Source organism: Vanessa cardui, chromosome 15, assembly GCF_905220365.1.
Source record: "Vanessa cardui chromosome 15, ilVanCard2.1, whole genome shotgun sequence".
NCBI lineage: Eukaryota > Metazoa > Arthropoda > Insecta > Lepidoptera > Nymphalidae > Vanessa > Vanessa cardui.
Window position 1 is genome coordinate 12,268,983 of NC_061137.1, and position 21,881 is coordinate 12,290,863.

At 33.1% G+C, this 21,881-nt stretch overlaps 1 protein-coding gene and 1 long non-coding RNA gene across 5 annotated transcripts in view; one reads left to right on the forward strand and one right to left on the reverse strand.

The window, feature by feature from the left end:
* The first annotated feature begins 186 nt into the window (after positions 1–186).
* The window catches only part of LOC124535779 (mitogen-activated protein kinase kinase kinase), a 74,492-nt gene continuing 52,797 nt past the window's right edge, over positions 187–21,881 (forward strand). For all 4 annotated transcript variants that reach the window (XM_047112110.1, XM_047112112.1, XM_047112111.1 and 1 more), the window contains exon 1: positions 187–1,207. In XM_047112110.1, the coding sequence (XP_046968066.1) occupies positions 511–1,207 (697 nt within the window). In that variant the 5' untranslated portion in view covers positions 187–510. The remainder of the gene's footprint in view (positions 1,208–21,881) is intronic.
* On the reverse strand, positions 20,669–21,595 carry LOC124535780. Its single transcript, XR_006966832.1, has 2 exons — positions 21,328–21,595; positions 20,669–21,057 (listed from the first exon to the last, which is right to left on the reverse strand). It is a non-coding gene; the product is annotated as an uncharacterized LOC124535780 (long non-coding RNA).

The window sequence follows — 21,881 nt, forward strand, 5'->3', positions numbered from 1 at the left end:
TAAGAACATAATTTAAAACAAGTATTAAAAACGATGGTTATATAAAGAGTCATCAATAAAAAACAGTTAATAATACATTTTACAATCAATCAAATTAAAATTAAGCAATCATTTTTTTCAGAAACCAATAATATGTCAGTATTTTCAAGACTATTATGGTAACATCAAATGACAGTTTGTCACTGACTTCGCTGTGGTATGGTTGTCATTTCGTCCGTCTATCGAATAAAGTGATAGATGAATGGAGAATAATTAACATCATTGCAGCAAGTCTGACATTAATATTAACATTACGATAACGATCACTGCGACCGCGCGAACGACCAAGTGGATTCGTGATAAACGCTTCTACACACCGCCATGATCGATGTGAAAAACAAAGATGGCGGAATAATACGGTGATCATAACCAAACGTTGTGGACTGTGGTAGTTATGTACGGTGGTGGGCGGAGGTCACTGCGGTGTCGCGGCGCCTGAGCGAGGCGGAGCGCGATGGCCCGGCCGGGGTGATGCCGCCGCGGCCAGCGGCCGGCCGCGCGGCTATGGCGGCTGAGGAAGATCGCCCGCCGCTCCCTCTGTTTACCGCCGTTTACGACTACATAGCGCAAGGAGAGGACGAGCTCTCCTTGCGTCGGGGAGAGATCGTCGAAGTCCTGTCGAAGGATGCCAACATATCGGGGGACGAGGGCTGGTGGACTGGTAAAATCGGCGATCGCGTTGGCATCTTCCCCGCCGTGTATGTCACCGACGACGACCCCCTGGCGGTCACGTCGGTGATAGGAGATGTCGACCCGCCCCGAGTCTCGTTCTCCGAGCTGAAGCTCGAAGAAGTGATCGGGGTGGGCGGCTTTGGTAAAGTGTATCGCGGTTACTGGAACGACGAGGTCGTGGCGGTGAAAGCAGCGCGCCAGGACGCGAACGAAGATATCGAAGTGATAAAGGAGAGTGTGCTGCAAGAGGCGAAACTGTTTTGGATGTTGCAACATGATAATATAGTGTCTCTAAAGGGTGTGTGCTTAGAGGAGCCCAATTTGTGTTTGGTGATGGAATACGCGCGTGGAGGTCCTCTGAATCGTGTGCTGTCTGGCCGCAAGATTCGGCCCGGGATCCTCGTGGATTGGGCTATCCAGGTGGCGCGAGGGATGGCCTATCTTCATGTCGACGCACCTATTTCGCTTATACATCGAGATCTGAAAAGTTCCAATGGTATGTATCATTATTATACTAAAGACACCTATTATTAAATTTGTAACACCGATCATGCCACTTATCTTTCAATTATTAAACATTTTATTACTACTCTTGTTAGGCAGGAAATCCCTATGAATTAATATTCAATAATTAAACACTTTTAAACATAAAAAAATTGTTAGATTACTACCAAGCCTAATGTTGTTGACCTATTAATATTTAGCGGTAAAGGTCCTTGAGAATTTTTATCTATAAAGGTCATAGCCCACTTAGTGTTATCAGCCGGGAAATGGTGCATTCCTTACTGATAATTATCCACAGATAACATTCATTGTCAATATCTCTTAGTACATACTCAAGGCTAGCATTCTTTTACACCAAACACTTGATTTTATTAAAGAAATGACATACTGTAAATATTTAATATGTATCAAAAATACTTTAATTTTAGGGAATATTAAATTAAAGTGTTCACCAAATATATATCTATTATTAAGTAGAAAAGATGTTCTTTAATGTTTCGCACATTTATACTGAATATATTTTACTTAAGAGATAGATACTTACATAGAACTTTAGCTTGAAATTACAAAATGTAATTTTACATGGTAAACAAAAAGTTAAAAAACTTATTAGAAATGAAAATTCTTATTTTATATCAGAACGACATTTAACATAAAATTACCTAGATTTTGCATACTAAAAATCTATCAAAATACTCACAAAAAATTATATGATTTGTTAATTTTCATATAAAGTAATAAATTAAATAGATAACATTTTTTTTACCCAAAGCATATTATAATATTACATAGAACCACAAAAATTTGTACTTATTTTTTAAAAGTCATACAGATCTTTATATGATATATAACTCTGAATATTCATTTCATCTGTTTTTATATGACTATCATAATTACTGCTTAAAGTGACTATTAGTGTTTGAAAATGGAAATCAACATATTGAAATATGTATTATTTTTTTATATAAATCTTCATTGAACCTCCTTGGATAATTCATACCCTCGTTTAAAATTATTGACATGAAAAAAGAAAAAAAATGTGAAGTCACATTTAGAATTTATATAATTCAAAAATTGTACTATATATATGTATATTGTTTAAAGGCAAGTATACACATCTACAATGTCAAGTAAGACTTATGCAATGCTGTCATATTGTTCAACCCACGTGAGCTTTTAAATAATGCTACTCCCACACAGGGATATTAATCAAATTTAAAATGTAGGCAATATTTGTGTTGCACTATTGTCTGACCTCTTGACATGTTACTTATTTTAATTACATTTCTATTTTAACCTTGTAATTATTTTTTAAATATTCGTTATTTAAGTGCACATTACACAATTCATTTTATTTTCAGAAATATATACAAGTAGGCTCTCTTTCCTAGTACATATACAACTATATTGTCATAATATACAACCGTAATTATTAGTGCCAAGAGCATTTACACATGACATAATTAATACAAAATATAAGTATTTTTTTACAAGTTTACAAATGGTATTTAATAATTATTTCATGCCATTAAATTATAATGGTTTAGTGCTAATATAACCTTATTTTTAACATAACCTTTGTGCTGTATATAGTTGTCTTAGATTACCCAGTAATATACGGATTTCCATCCTAAGTACTGGAAGCTTGTCTCATAAGTAACGATGCTAAACACATGTATTCTATAACGTCATAAACCTTGCATACCACTGAAACTGCTTTGCGATCTGCAATAAATTTTGATGTGTTTGATTTCACTGACAAATTATTAAATGTTGAAAAAAGTAAATTCTGAGTTTCTTGCCGGTTCTTCTCGGTAGAATCCAGATTCCGAACCAGTGGTAGGTTTGGTTAGATTTTGGTCTCGTTAGTCCCAAAGTCCTGAGATCGAACGCCAGGTCGAACGCAAGATTCTCGGTAACAGCGCCAAATCTCTAAGTTCGAAGTGTACAATCTCATGCCTCGGAAACCACTTAAAGCCGCTGGTCCTGCTTGTGAACTCTTTGGGCTCATGTCGAATTTGCCATCGGGTTATGAATATATTTGTATGCACATACTATATGTCCTGCGTAGTTAGGTGGTATCCCTTGAGACGACGGTGGCCACGTCGCAGCCGAAATCGGTCAGGACATCATTATTATTGTTAGTTTTATTATGTAAAGGTCCTTCAAAAGAGTTTCTATTTTCAACGTTTATCAACAGTGTAAATTTTAATGGTACCTGTGAAATTTAATCCAGTTAACAATCAATTCTGAATCATCATCATGAATAAAAAAATATAGATAATCCTTATTATAATTCTGTAGAAAACACTAATAATTTTTTTTTAATTCGTGCTGGCGAGAGATTTTTTTATGTGGATAGTGACCCTTATAGGTAGCGCTCGGAAATAGGCATCCCTTTGCGACGGCGTCCCGTGGCACCCTTTCTGTTTCAATCAGTTGAAAGCTTCCTGTCATCCCGCAGACTCACGCAGACTCCCGCTGATGGGATATTGAAGGAGGCGAACGCCATTTTGACTCACAAATAATCTTATAGACCTTCTTTAATTCATACCAGAGACAAAATTATTCTTCAAAAAAAAAAGTTTTTATTTTGTTGTTTTATGATCGAAGACATGTATTCTTTCTGAGTAATTATTTAATAAAATAATTCACTAATGATACTGACTTCCACGATCACGACGATCACGATTAAACGCTCTGACTTAATACGAAATCTAAGTAACTTTTAAAGACACGAGAAACTTTAATATGTAGATAATATAACACAGTGAGACTGATATATCTTACTTTAAGAGATATAACCTTACTAGAATGGAAAGCAGTCGTTATATTAACAATCTAAATTGCCGAGATACAATCTGATTTCGTCGGATGATATCGTTTCTGCTGTTTATAATTATTTCAGAGCTTATTGGAATACAGAGACTGTCAACTTTTCGAATATCTAGCCTCGATCTATTAAAAAAAAAGAAAGTTATAAAAATAAATTAACAGTGCGAAGTCTGTATCGGAACGGGTTTATATGAAATATATAGATTAAAATGTATGTAATGTCGTCATGTAAGCCACGGTGAGAGTAACGCTGATTGCCGCCACATTTTCACAAATTACTCCGGTAAAATATGAGTTAAAACATTGCGGAATATTTCAAGTTACGAAATTCGTTTTTGAAAAAGTTTTAGTTTAAAATGTAGTTTTAAATGACTTGTATTTTAGGGTTAAAAATTTATCTAAATTTATCAATTTTTTATACGAATTTTTGGATTAGATTTGATGTCATTTTTATTTAATATAATTTCGGAATAATACGTTAAAGAATTTTTCTTTGTAAACAAACCTTTTTATTACCGACATACTACAGTACGAATAAAATAATAACAATTTAAATTTCACGCATAATGTTGTGTGGCAAATGGGACCAATAAAATTTGCTATATTTTTTTATTTTAAAAGAGAAAAGCTGATTATTTGGATATTTATATTACTGTTAGACTATTATTTTATATTAGACAAGTTTAAGTTAACACTAGTAGTCGTTTATGACTTCGATCGTGTTTTAGTAGTTAGGCGTCAGATGTTAGGCATAAAGGTTTCATACTAAATCTCATCAAATTCTGTTGAATGGAAAAAAAGCTACAGAGTTACTTTCGCGTTTATAATATTACTATAGACAAACTCAAAATATAGAAGTAACATAATCTTCATAATGCAGCAACATTTATACAGAACCGCACGCGAGGCTAAAAGAGGGGTGCAAGACTCACCCTCTTGCACCGGAGTTAGAACATTGCCAAATTAACTTTAATACAAATAGCCGTTTTGGCTACGAAGCTAGAAATCCAGCCGCTGAAGCGCTGATAAAGAAATAACATTGACATATACGTGCAGCGAAAATATTGCGCTGGATATTCTTTTGATTTAAATTAAGATAATCTATACTTGTATATTAATATTACAAATGTGAAAGTAACTCTGTCTGTCATTCACTACCAAACTTCTGTGAAGCAAATTTCAACACAACACCAAGGAGTTCTTAGGCTTTGCCAACACATCCCTAAAACGCTAGCGAAGCCGCGGTTGACAATTAGTATTTGAAATAAAATGGAATTGCGTTTTGAAATTAACTTTAAAATCCTTATAAAATAATTATTCAAATGAGCGTTTCTACGAGCTTACTTGAATGAAGTATATTTTGATACTCAATGCATATATTTTGTATGTATTCATTTGATATTGAAGTTTTATACTGGATGACTAATAATTGCCCTTCGAATCAGTGTTTAAGAGACAAGAGGAATTCAATATAATCGTTAGTTAAAGGCGTTTGCGCGTTACGAACATCATTAAGTTTTTCTTGCATTCCGAATACTTTTTGGTGTTGTAGGTCGCGACTACGTTATGCAAACGAGCCTGTTTACGCCTGGTAATTTTCCTACGATTGAACTTTGTAAATTGTATGCACAGTATGCAATTAAAAGCATTAAAGCAATTTTTACACTTGAATTACAATTATGTATCAGCTTACACATAATATCAGATCAAGCAAAATACGATAATCACGTGTCTATTCAATGATAAATCATGGCAGAAATGTACCTATTTTTAGGAGTTGTGACAAATCCCTAAGATCTATTTTTTTTTCTAATTTTATGAAAGCGAAATTGTTCGTTAGTTTCCATTATTTAACGTCGCAACATATCGGTAACTATTTTTGCTCAGATCTAACTTATCTAATACTTAGAAATAACTGTACTACCCCAGATACACATAATACGTTTAATATAACTGCTAAAAAGCTATCGGCATCTTCAAACTTGCATCGTCTTGAATAAAGATAACCCGTCACTCTCAGGTTAACTGTATTTGTAGAAATAGTCATTTGTTTGTTGCTCCGTGAAAAAGCACAAACGGACAAATTATAATGTTAGATTGGGATTGTTTTTGACATTACCTTAAGCGTACGTATTTTTTCAAATTAAAAAAGTTGACGATACAGATGAAGTCAATGTGCACATTTTTATAGTATCATGTAATTTGTAAAAAAATATATTATGATGTAATTATAAAATTTGAAAACTTTCAATTACCTAATTAAAAATTTGATAGATTTGTACAAATTAAGTATTAACAGGATTGAGATTAAAAATCTTATAATTATGATCAATGACAGCGATCTTACTCCTGTGGATATGTGATATGAAAGAACGGTTTCTTGACCCCATGTGGATAAAATTCCCATGACAGGAATAACATATGTCGAGCCTGAGTTTAAACTAAAACTATTTCTATGTTTTATTTAAAACTCATCCAAAGATCATCGCGTATTGCGTACTTGGGACAATTGTATATTAAAAAAAGATAGGTGTGCTTTTAAAATGAAAAAAATATACGCAAAGCAAATCCAGTAACATTTTACATATACATATATATAAAACTGTTTATTTTTAGACACGTGCCATTATCAACGCCAGAGATCTGTGGCCGACTAATTATTCCAATTTACGATCAAAACATAGGGTGAGTTAGGACCCCTCTGATCGCAAATTTCGATATTTATAAAATACTCGGCAAACAAATATGTATTATATTGATTGAAAATAAAGTCTGTTATTGTTTGTATCGTTTCATTACATTCGATCAGCTGTTGGGTACATATGTGGAGTTCTTTGACCAGCTGTGCGAAATCGTTATCCATTAAAATAATGTACATAAAAATTTGCTTTAACACCTACACAAAGTCTATCTCATAAACTGCATATGTAATTATATATATATATAAAGATTGAACTGTCACTAAGGTCTAGTAACGTATAATTCGGGTTACATGGATGCCCCCGGTTTTGGTTAATTTAATAGATGCTATTAGATTTTTCAGTCAGTCAGTTATCAGTAGTAGAGTAATTTTTTTAAGATATAGCTCAGCAGGCGTGCAAATGCGCCACCAATGCGCCACCAACCTTGGGAACAAAGATATTACGTCTTTTGTGCCTTTAATAACACTGGCTCACTCACCCTTCAAACCGGAACACAACAGTACTCAATATTGCTGTTTGGTGGAACTAAATATGATGTGTAGTTGGTACCTACCCTTGCAAGCTTGCACTAAAACCTACCACCACCAAGGATTTAAGATGCAGATAGTATTTACATTCCCGGAAAGCATATCAAGCCATTCTGTCTCTTATGTCTCACGATTGGAAAGTCACAACACAGTTGAAGTGCCGTTCCATCGTATAATAACAGTATACGAATATGAGGACTAAGAGATTAAGAGGATGCATTTGGGGTAGGGCATACACTCCAGTATTGTAATAATAACTTTAATATAAATGGTAATTATATCTCCTACGCAGTTAGCCACCGTGATTGGAAATCGTTCAGGATATCTTACGTTATTACACGATTCGATAATAGTATCAATAAGCAGTTATAGTGACCACGAATCAAAAATTTAATTATAAAATTACTCAATTTATTATTTTCTTTTTAATTCCTTAAAACTATCTTGCCTAGAGAGGTTTTGTATAAAAAAAATATTCGAAATGTTTATGCTATAACTAAATAAACCTGATCCCAACAACTTTACCGTACATGATTTTTCATGATTATTCGATACAATATTTTGTACATGATAAAAAAGCGTGGAATTAATGCCTGTTGACTTCCAGGCAGGATATATTAATTTAAATAATTGTATTAACTAACATGAAAGAATAAGGTAGAACCTACTTTCCGAACCGGTGGTAGCTTCACTTAATTGTTAATAGACGATTCGAAAGTGCTTGTAAAAGCCCACTTGAATAATGTTTATTTTGATTTTGATTTTTAACGTTGCATACAAATATATATAATACCTAATAATAAAAAAAAAACGAAGAGAATTTTGCATTTCATATTAATTCTAAAACTGCATCATTTTGCAAGCTATAGGATATAAGGGTATTATAATTTCGTTATTAATAGGTAAAGAGTATGCAACAGGTTTGAAATGTAAATTAGACACCACAGATAATACCTGTTACAGACTACGAGATTTGGGCTGCTCTGAGTGGAAAATGCCACAGGAAGACGAATAACATTAAATTTCTTGTTTTGCCTTTGTAATAGTATTTTATGTGTAACACCTTGATTTTGTGCTGTTATAATTATTTGTTTTGAAATTTAGTAGAGTAATTTTCTATTTTAAGAACATTAAACATACAGTCGAGTCTCCGAGTAATAAAACCATAGACTAAGAGAAATACCTCTTATTTTATATGAGATTTTAAATGAACATGGCTATTTTTAATATTACAGTTATTTTATACAAATTTCTTGTTGGAAATGAGAGAGTCTCGTGAACTCCACTAGCTCAAAAATTAAAAACATGGTAAATATCCCGTACTAAATAACTGTAGTAACTGTTATTTTATCTCTAAAGCGGTTCTTGCCTGTGGAATGAAGATGGTTGACCCATGTTACTTTAATTAGCGTGACTCAATCATTCTTCGAACAGGAACGCAATTGCAATAATATTGCTATTGAACGGTAAAATAAATAATGAATGAATGGTAACAACTTAGCTTTCGTGTAGTAGCTAAACTTTATATTTGTTTCTTTTCATGTTAATACATTGTGGACTACCTCCGTGGTCGAGTTCATGGGTATACCTCTCCGAGGTCCCGGGTTCGATTAGCGACCGAGTCGATGTAGAAAAAAATTATTGGTTTTCTATGTTATCGTGGGTCTGAGTGTTTGTGGTACCGTCGTTACTTCTAATTTTCCATAATACAAGTGTTTTAGGTCAAAGTTAAGGTGCGCTTCAATTTGTCTTTATTGTGATCTGAAATTCGGAGATGAAGCAAAAAATCGTAAGGTAGCTTGCATGTGCCAGTAGAAATTTAACCACCAACCTGCAGTGGAACAGGGCGAACCCTTCTCCGTAAGAGGAGTGAAAGCCTTAGTCTAGCTGTAGGCAATTTATGGCCTTACTTTTTATTTAACGGTTTTAGTTTGAGTATCTATGGTATTCGGTAATTAATTAATTACCAATTCTAGATTTATATTTTCTTTATTAAAAATATCTTGGACTGTACAATGGCAATGGGACAGGGAGAAAATCATGCGCTCTATTATTAACCAGCTAATGATTTTTGTTTATAATGTTCTAATACACAAATCGAACACTCAAGGGGTTCTCAAATAACGCTTTCAAACACGCTATATTTAAACCTCAAGCACCCCATGTCAGATTTCCAGACGGCTAAACAATTAGACGAAACAATTAACAGGTATTTATAGTTAGAATACCCTAGGGAGGATTCGTGTCACGGAGGTTTTTGTCGCGTAATCGTGTAAACTCAATTAAAAAAGACAGTTTGCCCTGTCGACTAAATTTAAAACAGAAACGAGATGTTTTATATGTGCGTTATTATCATCCTTTATATCTTTGTATGGTAAAATTTGGATTCTAATGCATTTTTCTGTATATAACCCGCTAATCTCAGATAGAACTGTATGTATAATCATTATGTTCTTTTATTCAAATGGAAGGTTAAGGCATACAATTTATATCATCATTATCAGCAGCCGATATTCGTCCACTGGTGGACATAGTCCTCTCGTGATCTTTGCCTCACGCCACTGTGATCTTTCTTCGATTTATATATTTTTTAACTTAACGAAGTCTGATATTTGGTATATAATTAACTTCCAGACTCCATGGAAATAAAGTAAAAACGGTCTGAATTAAATCATTTATAAATCGTTTCTACAAAATGAATAGTTTAAATATAGTTGTTGCCGTCGTTTTCAGCGTTCTTATCTATGTTTTAGGCACTGTATCAGTGCATGGGCTTAGCGCTGACAATCCACTGAATCTGTGTCACAGTCTCGCAACATGACACTTATCCACAGTGATTGTGGACGTATAGCCTTTAATCTAGGCATTATAGATTGTTGCATCGTAAACGACGTTAATTGGAAATGTGCCTGTCAGGCAAACATCCATCAGTACGATCTCTGTTGTTTGACATAAGGCAACGGTTTAAATTACATTTATAGGATCGGTTTTTGAACTCTACGTTTTGGCTTGTAAGGTTCACAAATGTGACGACTTGAGTGATAATATAAATATATTTTTATGTCTCTATACGACACGAATCTCAACTATGTCTATTAGAAATAATTGTACTCATCCAAAAAAGTGCTTTACAAAACGATTATTGACAGTGTTCTTTAACGAAATTATCGTTTATCGTATCCAGCGTATACGCTTTTTCTCATATTTCAGAGATCTATGTTTTTGTCTGAAATTAAATACAATATATTTTGCTTTAATCATCTCGTAATATCTACAAGGTAAGCTAAACAAGGGCACCTAACTGTTGTAATTACTCAGTTATGACCTGCCTACACACATTCACGCCTTAAATATTGGTATCAATATGCTCATATTAATGAATTCCTTGCAACTCACTGCACAAATTACATCGTCACGTACCTACACGGAGCATCTTATTATAGAATAAAGAATGTGATATTAAAGCGTTTAAGATTAAACGTGCATTTCAGAACGTTCAACTCGTAAAGCTCCGTTCATGAACTTTCGGAACCATTAATGTTGCTAATTAAGCACGACTATTAAGAGAACATGCATCAATGCTCTCCTTTGTTGTCTAACATGTGCTTGTAGTTTGCTGCAATATTTGAAACTAGAATGTAGATAGTAATATGCTGCAGGCTTTCATATGGATTGTATTTAGTTTTGTTCATTCATGAAGTATTTTATATATGACATATTTATGGGACTTGTGTGTGATTGTCAATCTTCTATATTCTTTTTCGAAATGAAATGTTTTTCAGACAGTATTATTGAAAGCAGAGAACTTCGAAGTGTAATTCTTCTGTGGTAGGTTTAATGATTCGCTAGTGCGACGTTAATTTAATGAAACAGACGACGGCGGGATGTATCATTATCGTACGGCAGTTTTAAGTTTGATATTTCCAAGTAATTTTGATTATTTTTTAATTTTTTTTATGATTTAAGTTGGCAGACTCCAAATCGGCTAGCTAATGGCAGGTGGTCATGACTGCCGATAGACATTAGCGTCGCAAGCAATATCAACCTAGCTTTGCTAATATGTCACCAATCATGGGAACTAACATATAATTTATCTCGTGACCATGGTTACACTTACTCACTCACCCTTCAATCCGGAAAACAACAATACTGAGTATTGTTGTTTGGCAAAAGATCTACTGCTACTCTACTACTACTAGAGTGGTAGCTGCAGAAAAGTTGATAACAATAATAATAAACATGAAATCAAAACATTTTTCGTACATTTCAATTTGAATCTACTTCAGAATTTTGAATGGTCCTAAAGATATAATTTTTATTTCTTAATATTTAAGAAGTAGTGCGTTTTTATTTATCTTAATCTTTCAAGTGTGCAATTTAGATTGAGTTGATTTACATTTTGAGGATTTAAGAATGTTAGGATATCAAGACGATAAACCTTCAATATAATGATTAAGTTATTCGCATTATAGAGAATGTCCATGTGATCACTCCGAGGGCCGTGGGAATATTGATATATTCTCAGTATAGACTCGTTTTTTCCAAGAATATCCGTCATAGTGTCAATTATATCGTAATACGTTTAATGGTCATGCATAGATTTATTCAAGTGCATAATAATATACAAATTATTTAGAAATTCTTTATTTAGAATCAAAACATCATTCTAATTAATTTTAAATTATTTGAATTATTCTTTAGTTCTACATTGATAATAAGTTCTTTGATAATTCAACGAATGACAAAACGACCCCCAGTGTTTTTGGTACTCCGGAAACTATTTTAACAAATCATGTGTTTTGCGAGTTAGTCGAATTATTATCATTATCTACCGGATTATTATTATCTACCGGATTCTCAATCCTCGAATTAATTATTAGGTAAAGATTATTTACGTATAATTCAGTTTATAAGATGACCTCAGAATGGTTGGGTTGTTTTTTTTTGTTAAGGTAAATATCAAAAGGAAATACAAATTGTGCAGGTATAGAAATTATTATTATCGTCTTCTCATCAATCGAATCGCATTTTTGTGATTCAAATGAGTGAACTAAGAGATAATTAGACCCTAGTAATTATATACAGGAAAAACTATCAGAGAAGTGTCATATGAAGACTGTTAATGTTTATGTCGATAGTTTTTGGTAGTCGATAAGATATGTAACAATAAATATTCATGTACGGTCTATGCATGTCGTGTGTAGTCTGAGTTTATCAAAAATTTAAAACATATTAATTCTCGTATATCCAAAAAGAAGTTATTTTTTGTACATAAAATCATAGTATATTACTTCCCTTCTTGCTTACCTCAATTTGCCGGGACGTTTAATTTTATACTCTTATTCTTCTTGAAGAAGTCAGCTGAATACTTTTGAGGTAAATCGGAAACCCGGAATCGAAAACTAAGGAGATAATAAGTTTTAAAACCCATCGTTTTTGTAGGTCTTTCAAGAAACGCATTGTTATTCGTATATTCAAGCATATTGCTTTAATAAACTATTATTATATAAACTGCAGTGAATTTGGTCAAATTAGCATGATCAAAAATTAAATTGTATAATTAATGTAATTAGTTGTAACCAATCACAAGTGTGCTATAATCATTTGTCACCACAATGACGTTGACGCAGTTGCGTTCAAGAGTTGTAACTGATTATTGTGGGTAATACCCAAGACATTGGCGAGTTGTCCTCCAATAAAACGGACGACAGATTCATGACGCTACTTCCTGGATAAAAAAAGACGTAACGAATGTGTTGACTTTTAGGTTCATAAATATTAAGTGCGTTTCCATATCATTACGATATTGTGTCAAATGCTCTTACGAGTACTGCTTAGAAGTTTATAAAATATACAAATGTCGGCATTCCCTCTTAATTTGGCTCGTATTTTGTAGATAAATTGCTTACCTGTATCAATTTCTAACATCAATCATATTTTGGATTATAAAGTAATAGCACCTATATATTCCATTGCTGAAAAAGGCGTCCTGTTCCTTATGTTTAATTCTAAACCTAGAACCACGTCAACATTATAGTCGCCCTGTTTACATTTTCAAGCTTTTCGCAAACTCTGCAAAGATGTGAACGTAAAGACGAAAAAAATATTAAATTTTGTCATATGTAGCAAAAATCAAGAATAAGTAAATACTAATACTGGCAGTTATACTTTCTCGTTTGACAAGGAAGAAATTACGCTATTATTAAGATAGCAGTAGTACTATATAATAATAATATCCTCTCGTATAATATGAAAACACTTCCAATCAAATGTTCAACCAATTGGGGCGCAATTTAGATATTAACTGTAAGTGTTCATAATACTACTATTCATTATTTTGACTTTAAATTACCTAAAGTACCTTCCTAATATACCTTCTAAAGATAAATCATTATTGTAATCTACAACAACAGCCTGTAAATTCCCACTGCTGGACTAAAAGCCTCCTCTCCCTTTGAGGAGAAGGTTTGGAACATATCCACCACGCTGTTCCAATGCGGGTTGGTGGAATACAAATGTGGCAGAATTTCTATGAAATATGTCACATGCAGGTTTCCTCACCATGTTTTCCTTCACCGCTGAGCACGAGATTAATTATAAAGACAAATTAAGCACATGAATCAGCGGTGCTTGCCTGGGTTTGAACCCGCAATCATCGGTTAAGATGCACGCGTTCAAACCACTGGGCCATCTCGACTCATTGTAATCTAATTTGACGCTAATTGTTGATTCCACAATTTTTCCTTACTGAAAAACTAGTTGAAGGACTGATTATAAAAAAAAAATCTGTTTTTTTAATAATTTAAAGATTTTGTTCGTGTTGTGTGGGATTCCCTTTTTTTAACCTCGATTAAAAGTTAATACCGTTATTAAATTCGCATCAAACCCCTATTTGATAGATTATTCTAAGAATCAGCTCTTCACCGCTTCCCATAACGCATTAGTGAATTGACCACGCGCCAAACGATAAGTGATGTACGAAATCGAACATATATCCGTGAGTCGACACGCTTTGGAAAACTTGATGGTGATTCATTATTCTAGACACTTTCTATTTCAATTTGTGTTACGAACGGAATCCGTTTCTTAGGATACGTCGAACTCGTGTAAAAACATTGCGGTACGATGTTAATAGTCTAAAATTATCTGTAAATATCTTTTTAGTGGGACACTAGTCCGAGAAGGCTTTTAAAAGCTCTAAACTAATAATAAATTTACAATTGGAATTTATAAGGAGGCGCCAGTTGCCGAGGCGGTTAGATTAGACTTAGATTTGAGTATATAGTAAGTATAGAAAAATATCAATTAAAAAATGATTAAAATGATTTTTATTACTATAACCACGAATTGACACAAATACCTCCCTGGTATAATTACTTGCAACCAGGCTTTTTTATAGAAATAGATACGGGGTGAGTATGTGGACAAGCTGATGGTAAGTGCCACCGGAAATATTAAGCTTTCCTTATATCGTCGATGAGGTAACAGCCTTAGGAACTAAGAAACTCCTAGTGCCTGTCGTTACGCTGGCTCATTTAGTCTTTAAACTAGGACATAACAAAGCTTAGTATTGCTGTTGCCAAACTTCTCTTGTAATATATGGTTAGCACAATCTTACGACTAAATCTGGTTGCAGTCCTTATAACACTCGAATATCAAACAGTTGAAGTGATATATGGTGTATATGTGGTATACATATGTAGGAACATGTAGATATAACCTTTTTCTACTAGCAGTGAAGTAGAGCGATGGAACAAACTAAACTCTGTCGAGAGTTCGCTCAAACATTATTTCAATAAATTTTGTTTGAAATGTCAGATCTTTAATTAGTGTTAAGACGCCATTATTTCTCGCTTTGATTTTTTTGCCAACCCAGGTTAATCCGAATTTAAGAATGTACCTAAAGTCAATGACCTATCGGACATCAGAATCTCGATCCGGTCCTCAATATTTAGTATTTAATCTTCATAAGTCATGAGACAATAAAGGAACTGGAATTTGATTTAATACAACTTTAATTTGAGATTATGAGCAAATGAATATTTTATTTGCGTTAGTGATAATTATTTAATAGATATTGATTGCCAGTCTAATGTCACAATGGGCGCAACGATTTGGGTACTGACCACATTGTTATGTTAAAGTCGCAAGTATGATCCTGACTTTTCGCGTTGACAATTGACCCATTCCTTTAAATCTTATTCGTAATTGGAGAGGTACTATTTGTATTTTTTTTTTGTAAGTTTTGCACTGCTCGTATCAAATTCGGCGTAGTAGTGCTTTATTTTCGCCGTTTTATTCAGTGAAATTGTCAATTTTATCTAGGTGAAATCTATCGACGTTATTTCGTAATAAAACCTCAGTGTGCGAAAATACCGTGTCATCGTGACTTGTAGTATCGCGACACCGTTTATGGTCAACGACCTGGCTTCCGAAACTGTTCTCTAGGATCGCAAATATTTGTCTTAGCACAGATCGCCGACTGATAGCGTGAAGAAACTCGTTCTAAGTTAATGGTATACAGACGGATGAAGAAGTCGTGAAAAAAAGGTGAAGATAATCCAAGATGAAGATAATTTTACCACCTGGAGTTTTTTTTATTATAGATATGTCGAAGAATATGGTATATATTTTAGGTATTTTTTAGTGCCGGAACCTTCGATAAACCACATGAAATCCTTGGATTTAACTAAATAATGATTTTGGTATTCAACGAATAACTGAATATCTTGTGACGTAAACAGATATAATGATTAATAACGTTGATACACGGCATTTACGATTAGTTGCCATATTCTAAGAAGCTTTTGGAAAAGTTAGTCAGTTTCTTAGTACATACGAAAATGAATATAAGGAGGCTCAAAATGAAAACATCTAATCTAATGTTGTAGATTTCTTCACTCGTGTTAGCGCGCTCTTCCACGTCAAAATTATCGGCGTTCATTGTCAGATTATAATTTAATTTGTATTTTTTCGTATCCTTATTCTTATATTGATTATCTCCCACAATCTAAGACATTTTGTCTTTTAATTTCGATGATTTAATGTAAACATAAAATAGAATGAAAGAACAGCTCTCTTCAACTTTCACAATTAGGACATGTTTTAGGTATTCGTTATATTTATTGGAATCAGCAATACTGCATAGAAAATCGAGCCTAGCGTAATTCAAACGTTCTGACCTTGGCCGTCCGTGCCTAGCCCAGGCTGGCACAGAGTTAAAATTTTATAAACGTGCTAGCACTGAGCCGACGTCGTGACGACTTCATCTAAACTAGCGTCCCGACCCGACTTCGCACGGGTGCAGTGCTGATACAAAATATAGAGTAAATATAGAGGATGCCTAACTTATCAGTGTTTCATTACCATATTATCCTGTAAATATATACAAAAATCACATCTATTAAAAAATGCCGCATCAAAATCCTTTGCATAATTTTAAAGGTCCAAGGCATAGAGACAGACGGCGGTAAGCGACTTTGTTTTGTACTATGTAAAGAAGATAGGCGGTCAATACATTTACCTACTCGTGTCTGCCGATAGCTGTGTCGTCTGTACCTCCGCAATCGATACCTGCCACTACCCCGGACGTGTGACGTGACACATTTCAATGTGTCTTTAATTTAAGTTATTGCAATGTCATTCTTCAAAACGTTTATGACTTCCGATGGTATTTCCAAATATGGTAAATACGTATGAATTTGTGTTAATTAAAAACAATCTAAAGTTTTAAAATTATCATGGTAATTTTTATAATTACAGTTTATAGCGGGCTATTTACCAGGAGTCTCGTGAACAAGACATTCGTAGATAATGTCGAAATATCTAACTCCATCAAATAAAAATAAAAATGGTAATTATCCCGTTTTGATTGGCTGTAATCTAAAGTTTCTTATAAAGACATAGACCTATGGCTTTCTTCAAGCGATATCAGTAAATGAAAAATGGCCACCTCGTGATCTGTATCAGTATATAGGAACCATTAGACATATATTACTGTCAATGTCCTGTCGAACGTTAGACGGAGTTATTATGGCCCTCAATCTTGTAATAAGTAATTCACTCCAATATATCCAACACACTACTTTGTATGGTTCCTTGGCGGTAGAATAATGTATGTATTCATTTTATCTAAGCTGTTTCAGGTGGCTTATTGGTTGGAACGCATGAATCTCGACTGAATATCTGTGCTTGAACTGAGCTTAATTTGTGTCAACAATTCATCTCTTGCTCGTGTGATGAAAAAAAAACGTGGTCACAAAACCTGCATTTGTTGGACAAAAATCCAGTACTTCTCAAAAAAGGAGCGATTGGATATTTACAATCTATAAATTTAATGTATTTTAAGTTTTATCTGCTGTACGTAGTGTCTCTTCAAGGAAATTCAGAGTTAAGTCTGTATTTTCATTTAAATAAGATTTACAAGTAAGTACTAAGCACACCTTATAAAAGAAAATCATGTTTGAACTGCCACAGTCAAACGTTTCCTTTATCTAATACTAACAAAGTAATTAACCCAGTACTTAGCCTCTTCCGCAATACACGATCTTGTCACAAAACACGACCGCTCATTAAGATATAGTTTGAACACCTTGAAAGCTTTTACGTGGAAAGTGTTACAAAAGCAACAAACCTTGCCCTACTGGTTAATTATTGGACACCTTTCTAAGTGCCGGGCCGACTGTCTAGCAATACCCTGAGCAAAGGTCAGGCCCACACCTACGCGACTATTATCATTTCTACACACAGATATAACATGGAACGTAATTGCTTTAACAAAAACAATGCTGGTTTATTTGGCATACCACACGTGGGTTCCACATGCGAAGTACGAATAAAGAAGCCTAAACATGATTTGGGGTTCTAAATTTGAATTGAATAATTATTCTTCAGTGGGTTTAAAATTGTCATTTGAAGTATATTTATTTCAATACATATAAAAAAAAACTATACTGATTTACAAAGTTTTTCTTTGACAAAGCAGCTTCAAGGATTTAATAGACATTCATACAAAGTGAATGACAAACATGATGTCGCATAAAGTTGGTACTTCAAATAAAAAAAGTTCATTCTCATACAAAAGTATGGAATTTAAGGATGAATTTTTTTCAGATTTGTTCAAATTTTTAGTCCAAACTTTGATACGAATTTTACTAAAAATGCCCAAAATGCTATTCATTTAAATAGTCGAAAAAAAATGAAAATTAATGGTCGATATCAAAGAGCTGGTTCATATATTCAACACCATAAAAGTTATTAGTCGGTACATATATCAACACGTTAATATATAACTACATATGTACAATTTATGTATCAGTGTTGTAATGTAAATATTAAAACAAAAAAAAAGATTAATGTTTCGAATAAATATTTATTGTGAAACATCAAACATGACTTATTTGAAACATTCAAATGTAAATATGTGTGTTTACATTATCTGTAAACAACCAAAACGGATATAAATATTGTGTTTGATTAATAATTTCAATATTTACTTTACCAAAAAAGATGTTTTCTTTTTAAAAGTATAACTAAATGTGTATTATTCTAAATGGACAGGAGTAAGTTACCGAGCATTGGGATTAACAGGCTGATTCTTTTACTGAGTATCTTACTTGTTCATTACGATTGGCACTACATTCCGATTTGGAACCATATCATTTATATATATGTAATAACAAAAGTACTAGTTGCCAACTGGAATAAGGGTGAATATACGCTATTTGATTTTTTTGTGTCCCACAAGAAAAAGTAATATAATCTATTTCATATTTATTATTTCTCTATTTGACACTATTTTTACATTTGTAATGATGGGGGCCAGAAGAATTTCTCATTTTTTTGTGTTTTATAAGTACCAGAGGAAAATGCGTTACCAGAGGAGTGACACTACTGGCAGAGCAGTGACAATTGAACCAGGAGAGTGACACACAGTAGCTTATATTAAATAAAAGTAATATAAAATGATATAGAATATTCTTTTTATTATAAAGATACATTCAGTCTTGATGATTTCTTAATGCAACCTTAATATTATATGAATAGTTTTTCAATGCTTAAGTTTTCAAAACCAGTTTAAAATAACAGAATGAAGTATCTTCTGTTTATCAGTCTCACCTGAGATGAAAATCACAGTAAAATAATACTATTACTAATAATTTATACTTTTTTAAATTATAAAACAATAAAAAAACTAAATGTTTGTAACATTTAAGGCACTGTAATCTTAATCAACTTACTAAATAAAACAAAAATATAAACTCCTTTTCTAAAACAAAACAATAGTACTATTTAATCATACACCTGTCAGTCTCGAGACTATTTAATCAACTTAAAAATTATCAGTCCACAGTATACATGAACTGTTTCATTATTTGTAAAAAACAGAATTAACAATTTTCGCGAAATTAAATGAAAAAATTTTAATACTGAACAATTTACTTTTCAAACACATCAACTGGCTTTTCAAACTTGTAGAGTATTCTGTGAGCCTTTCATAAATACATTTGGCACTAGAAATATGGTCAAGATCTGTTCCTATTTAACATCAAACATGTCATTGTCGTTTAATTTAAAAAGAGTACCATTTTAATTGGAGACCTTTAAAAATGTAACCCTGATGTCTCCTTCCTCTTCATCAAAATCTGACGAACATACACCAGCATATTTATATTTTTTATTATTAATTTGGTATTCCACAAGAACAAAATCTTCGTTCTTGACAGACAAAGGAGTGTCTGTATTGTCTTTTTCAGATGAATTAATCAGATGACTAGACGTTTGCGCAACCATTTCATTTGGTACATCTTCCTCAGAATCAGTATATACTGCAGCAACATCCAATTTGCTTTTTTCGAAGGGGTATTTAATGTCGCCTAAATGGAAATAGGGACAAAAAATGCTACAAAAGCAACTGAGGCTCTTCATGTTAAGCATATTGCTCAAATAGTTTCCTCGTATTTGATGCACTTTTAGTGTACCAGTAAAAGGTTTGATATTTACTTTATTGTCTTCCATGATCTTCTTTTGAAAATCAATTTCTTTTTTGTTTATCACAAATATTTGAATGCCGGGACAATTTCTATCTAATTCGGTAGCAAGGTCGTTGATGGTGGTAATGTCAGATCCTAAAGCAACAATTTTTTCAGCGATTCGTTTACACGTTGCTCCGATACCATCTGGAGCTCCTTTGCCATGGCCAGCTTCATGGTAATTCCATTCCATTCCATTGTCTTTACTATTGCTTTGTAAAAGATCGCACACTTTTGAGTTTGGATTTCCTGTTTTTTGATGCGCAGTAGTTTCTTTTTATAGTAACTCATCTTTTGACGTAAATCTTTGATTTCATTTTTTGTTTTTTATGAGTTTATTTCGTAGTTTCCACTGAGTTTCTGATCGCTTTTTAGCAGCCAAAGAGATATTGTTTTGTGGAAGTGGAAGTTGGTCTTCATTATCAGACTTTGGTGGTGTTACTGGAAAGTTTCTAGTTGATCGTAGCTTCACGCGATCTCTATGCTTTCTAGTCTTCTCTCTCCATATTTTTCTGATTGCACTTTGTTCCCTTTCAGTCATATCATGTATGGTCTTAATTTGTCCCTTTTCTTTTTTTCTTCTGATATTGCTGCCTTTCATTTTCTTCTTTAATTTTGCTCTTTTAATTGGATCGTTTTTAATTCTTTGATAGCGTAATCTTACAGCTTGTCGCTTTTTTTCTAACCTCTTTTCTCTTGTTTGCTTTCTTTTAACATTCACCATGATGTCTGATTATGCTACAGTACCTTGAGCAAATAAAATAAAGCCTTAACACATTAGATATATAACAAAACATAATTTCGTCATTTCTCTGGCGTTCATGTATTTCCTCTGGCACGAAATATGCCACAGAAGTGACGCCAGAGAAGTGACAAAATCGTAAATAATGTTCAAAAACAATATCACCCCATTTTCGCACCACTGTTTGTCGTAACATATAACATCTACACACATTAAACCTTGTATTGAGAAAATAAACATACTTGTAACAATAAAATACAAAAAAATATGCTTACCATAGGAAATACTCCAACGACTGGCACAAGCACGCTTTTCGAGAGTGAATCGCAAATTGACGTAATATTATTTAAGTTTTGCAAAAGACCGTTAGCATGCTTCTAACTTCACACTGTTGTACGCGAGTAATTAAAGGACAAAACATAAATCGGCGATTTTAAATAAAAGTTTTCTTCTTTAAAACTTTGCCAGATGAAGTGACGTATTTGTAACATGACATGAAAATAAGTATTTGTTTTTTATAATAATAAATGTTTTTACAGTGTATTTTAAATAAATATGTTTCGATGTTTATAAAAGTTTGTGACTATTTGAAAATAAATCTTATTTGCATACGTATTTAAAATATATTGCCATTAAATAATTATAACTCATTAATGGGCAGGCCAAAGGAGTATACATTTTTACTGTTTTTAATCTAACAATGCTTTAAATTAAACAATTATTGTGAATAGACTATGTGGGCCAGATTAAAGACCATGCTATTTATCGTTTTAGCAAAGAAAAACAATAATTTAATAAGTTTAACATAAAAATTGTCTATAGACCTTTG